Raw genomic sequence first — 3,540 nt, 5'->3', positions numbered from 1 at the left:
TTATTGGATGAGCTTGCAAACCTACTATAAATTGTTTGAAAATATTGTTTTTATTTTGTTTGTTGCTAAATAAATATTATTATTATTGTATTACCGTTTCCAGCGTTATTACCTAGAACTAACAATTTCATCAACGTATATCGAAAACAAATTTAATATACTAAAACATTTTTAATGTCTATAAATCATATGATGAGAGCCAAGATAATTTTATGTTGATTGTGTATGAAATTTTCAGGTATTATCCAGAAACTAGATCATTTCACTGATCTTGGCGTTGAAACATTATGGGTCGGTCCGTTTTTCAAATCCCCTATGGATGATATGGGATATGATGTTGAAGACTTTTATATGATAGATCCTGTCTTTGGAACAATGGATGATTTTGAAGAATTAATTTTTGAAATGAACAAGCGAAGTAAATGTCATACTTTGTTCAAAAGAATTATATTTACCTATATACATTTTTATATTTTGAAAAATGTAATAACTAACCGTTTTTATTTTAGATCTTAAATTGATAATTGACTTTATACCAAACCATTCAAGTTACAAGTGCGAGTGGTTTGAAAAATCAATCAAACAAGAAGGAAAGTACAAAGATTATTACATATGGCGTAACGCTTCAAATCAAGACGAAGTAACCCGTAACCCGTCGATCACGCCCAAACCGCCAAATAATTGGGTAAATAAAGAAGGTTAAATGTTTTATTGATATTCATAATATTTCAAAAACTTGTAAATACTAAATGGATTATAGTAAGTCAAACATACTTCGTTTTGAAGTTAACGGGAAAAACTTAGAAAATTAAAATTTTCCGTTATGCGAATTTTTAAAAATAAAATCATCATACGATTTTTTATGAGAGTTGAATCTATTTCCTCTCGGATGTCATGTAGTGTATTCGAAGTAGGTACTTCTATGTCTCTGGAGACTGTTCTGTCGAGGGTCTAAAATGCTGATTTTCTCAAGGAATCATCTGAGCTTGGAATCTATAATCTTTTCCAATATCTTTTCCGTGGTATTTAGGAACAATATTGGTCTGTATAATTTATTATCAATTTTATTTTTTTAGTCCAGATGTTCATATTTTGTTGAATACTTTAATAATTGAATTTAAGGCTGACATAGCTAGGGAGGTTGTGTCATTTATACGGTATTCCATCTGGTCTTGGAGCGACATTAGTGTATTATGATAAAACCCTGCTCATATCACCTAACTGAATTGGAGAGTTGAGTTTTGTATGTTCGTCTATGTGGGGCTGATGTTTAATATATTATAATGTTGGTTCTTCGTATATACGTTATTTCCGAAAAAAGTTGAGTTGTAGTTTTCGATTGATGGACCTACTAGATTAACTTTCTTATCAGAAATGATGCTAAAGACGAAAATCGGATCATTTTTTCTTCCCTAAAAGTTGATGACAGACAGAAAAGAAACACACGCATATCATTGTAAAATCAATACATTCTTTCCCTAAGCTCAGAATCTAAGAGCCAGTAACTTATACATACAATTTGTTTTAATTAGACTTCTAAGTAGGCAATAATTAAGAAACACTAGTATTTATCAAAGAATTAATTAACATAATTACTATTTTTTTTTTCACATAGTTGAGTGATTTTAATGGTCCTGCCTGGACATGGAATCAACAACGAAATCAATTTTATTTCCATCAATTTGGTAAGGAACAACCAGACTTTGATTTGAGAAATCCTGATGTTAAGCTACAACTTTTAGTAAGTTGATATATAAAAACTCGGGAAAAACTAGTCAGCCTAATACATAAGTACTAGATAATCATGGTATCTATAAAATTATTTTAAATATCATCGTAAAATAAGTTATGGCAAAAATGTCCCTGCAATTATTACGTTTTGAATTGCATTAAAATAATTAAAATGGTTTTTTTTTATCATTATAAATATGTGTTAAGCATTAAATAGACAAAATATATCAAGAAGAATAATATTTACTATTGATATAATTATGATGTTTATCATGTCTAGAAAAAACTTAATAAACTTTGGTACAAATTTAAAATAATATACCACTATTCATTTTTTTAATTACAGTAAATAAAAACGTACCTATGTAAAAAAAGTTTTGACAAATGTCTACTTTTTAAGTTCTAACCATATCTAATTTGCTACAAGAAACTTAAGTTGACAATATTTAGGTTTTTTCACTATTTCTAAAGGTTGTGGAAGACATACAAACCAATTTAAAGTATACCTACTAAAAGAAAAATAATTTATTTCGATCTATTCAGGAAATAAAAAAGTTATAAGAAATGTATATTACCTATATTGTATGTCAATTTGTTACACGTATGGTCTTGGTATTGTTTAAAAGGATATAATAGAATTTTGGATGTATAAAGGAGTTTCTGGATTACGATTGGATGCTATCGATTATTTATATGAAAATGTTTCACTACTCGATGAACCGTTTTTGCCGGGAAAGAGCAATTCCACCGAATACAAGGATTTAGTTCATATATACACTAGAAATCAACCAGAAAATATTATTATTGTCTTAGAATGGAGAGCGTTTATGGATAGTTATACAAAAAGCAAAAATAAATCAATTTCAAGGTAAATTGTATTCATACACATACGTTGTACCTATAAAAATATTTTATTTCTAAGAGAAAAATAATTTCTGAAGTCAGCGATGATGGATAGTGCTTAACCACAGCACACATTTGTGATTGAGTAACCTCCGCCCAACACCAAGCTCCAAAACTAAACAATTGTTATATTATTGCTCATGTTCTGTTATTAGTAACATGGAATACAATTCATACAAATATACAATTAAATAAATACGTTTTTTCATCATTTTTTATTATGTTGGATAGTTTAATGGCAACAGAAGTATATTCTAACTACAATATATCAATGCAATATTACGGCAACTCAACGAACCCTGGAGCTCAAGTACCATTTAACTTAGCATTGGTGAGGTGTCCAAAGGATGATTATATTGTTGAATCTATAGATACCATAATCAAAAATTGGTTGGCTAATTTACCAGAAAACGCAGTGGCCAACTGGGTGGTACGTGTTTTTAAATAATATAATTATATTATATACTGTTTAAAGCTTATAACATCTTTCTCCTTCTATATCTTTCTTATGTTATTTTAATAAATCCCTGTTCGATGATGAATTAACTAACATGAGCTTCATGCTCCCCCCTCCCCCTTTGGAATTTCAAAACATAATTAACTCCATTCATTTCTGCTTTATTTGTGCTTGTTTATGCTTTTAATCCCGTCATTTATGCTCAACTCTTTCCAAAGTTATTCAACTTTTAAAGTAGGAGACTGGAGACATTCTCCCCCCCCTCACTTTGGAATTTTGAAACAAAACTAGCTCCATTCGTTTGTGCTTCATTTGTGCTGGTTTGTGCTTTTAACTCCGTAATTTGTGCTCAACCCCTTCCAAAGTCGTCTAACTTTGAAAGTTCGGGGCTGAACGTGATCCCAGCTACTCCCCCTTTGTAAAAAAAAACTGTCCATATAATCATTTTT

At 29.7% G+C, this 3,540-nt stretch overlaps 1 protein-coding gene across 1 annotated transcript; it reads left to right on the top strand.

Moving 5' to 3' along the window:
• The first annotated feature begins 315 nt into the window (after nt 1–315).
• LOC115034402 (maltase A2-like) lies at nt 316–3,082 on the top strand. Its single transcript, XM_029491207.1, has 5 exons — nt 316–418; nt 510–685; nt 1,616–1,741; nt 2,358–2,599; nt 2,866–3,082. The coding sequence occupies exons 1-5, from the start codon at nt 316–318 to the stop codon at nt 3,080–3,082; spliced, it is 864 nt and encodes a 287-aa protein (XP_029347067.1).
• Nucleotides 3,083–3,540: the final 458 nt, after the last annotated feature.

Source organism: Acyrthosiphon pisum, chromosome A3 (assembly GCF_005508785.2).
Source record: "Acyrthosiphon pisum isolate AL4f chromosome A3, pea_aphid_22Mar2018_4r6ur, whole genome shotgun sequence".
NCBI classification, from domain to species: Eukaryota; Metazoa; Arthropoda; class Insecta; order Hemiptera; family Aphididae; genus Acyrthosiphon; species Acyrthosiphon pisum.
The sequence above is the reverse complement of the archived record's forward strand: the minus strand, read 5'-3'. Positions and strand labels throughout refer to the sequence as shown.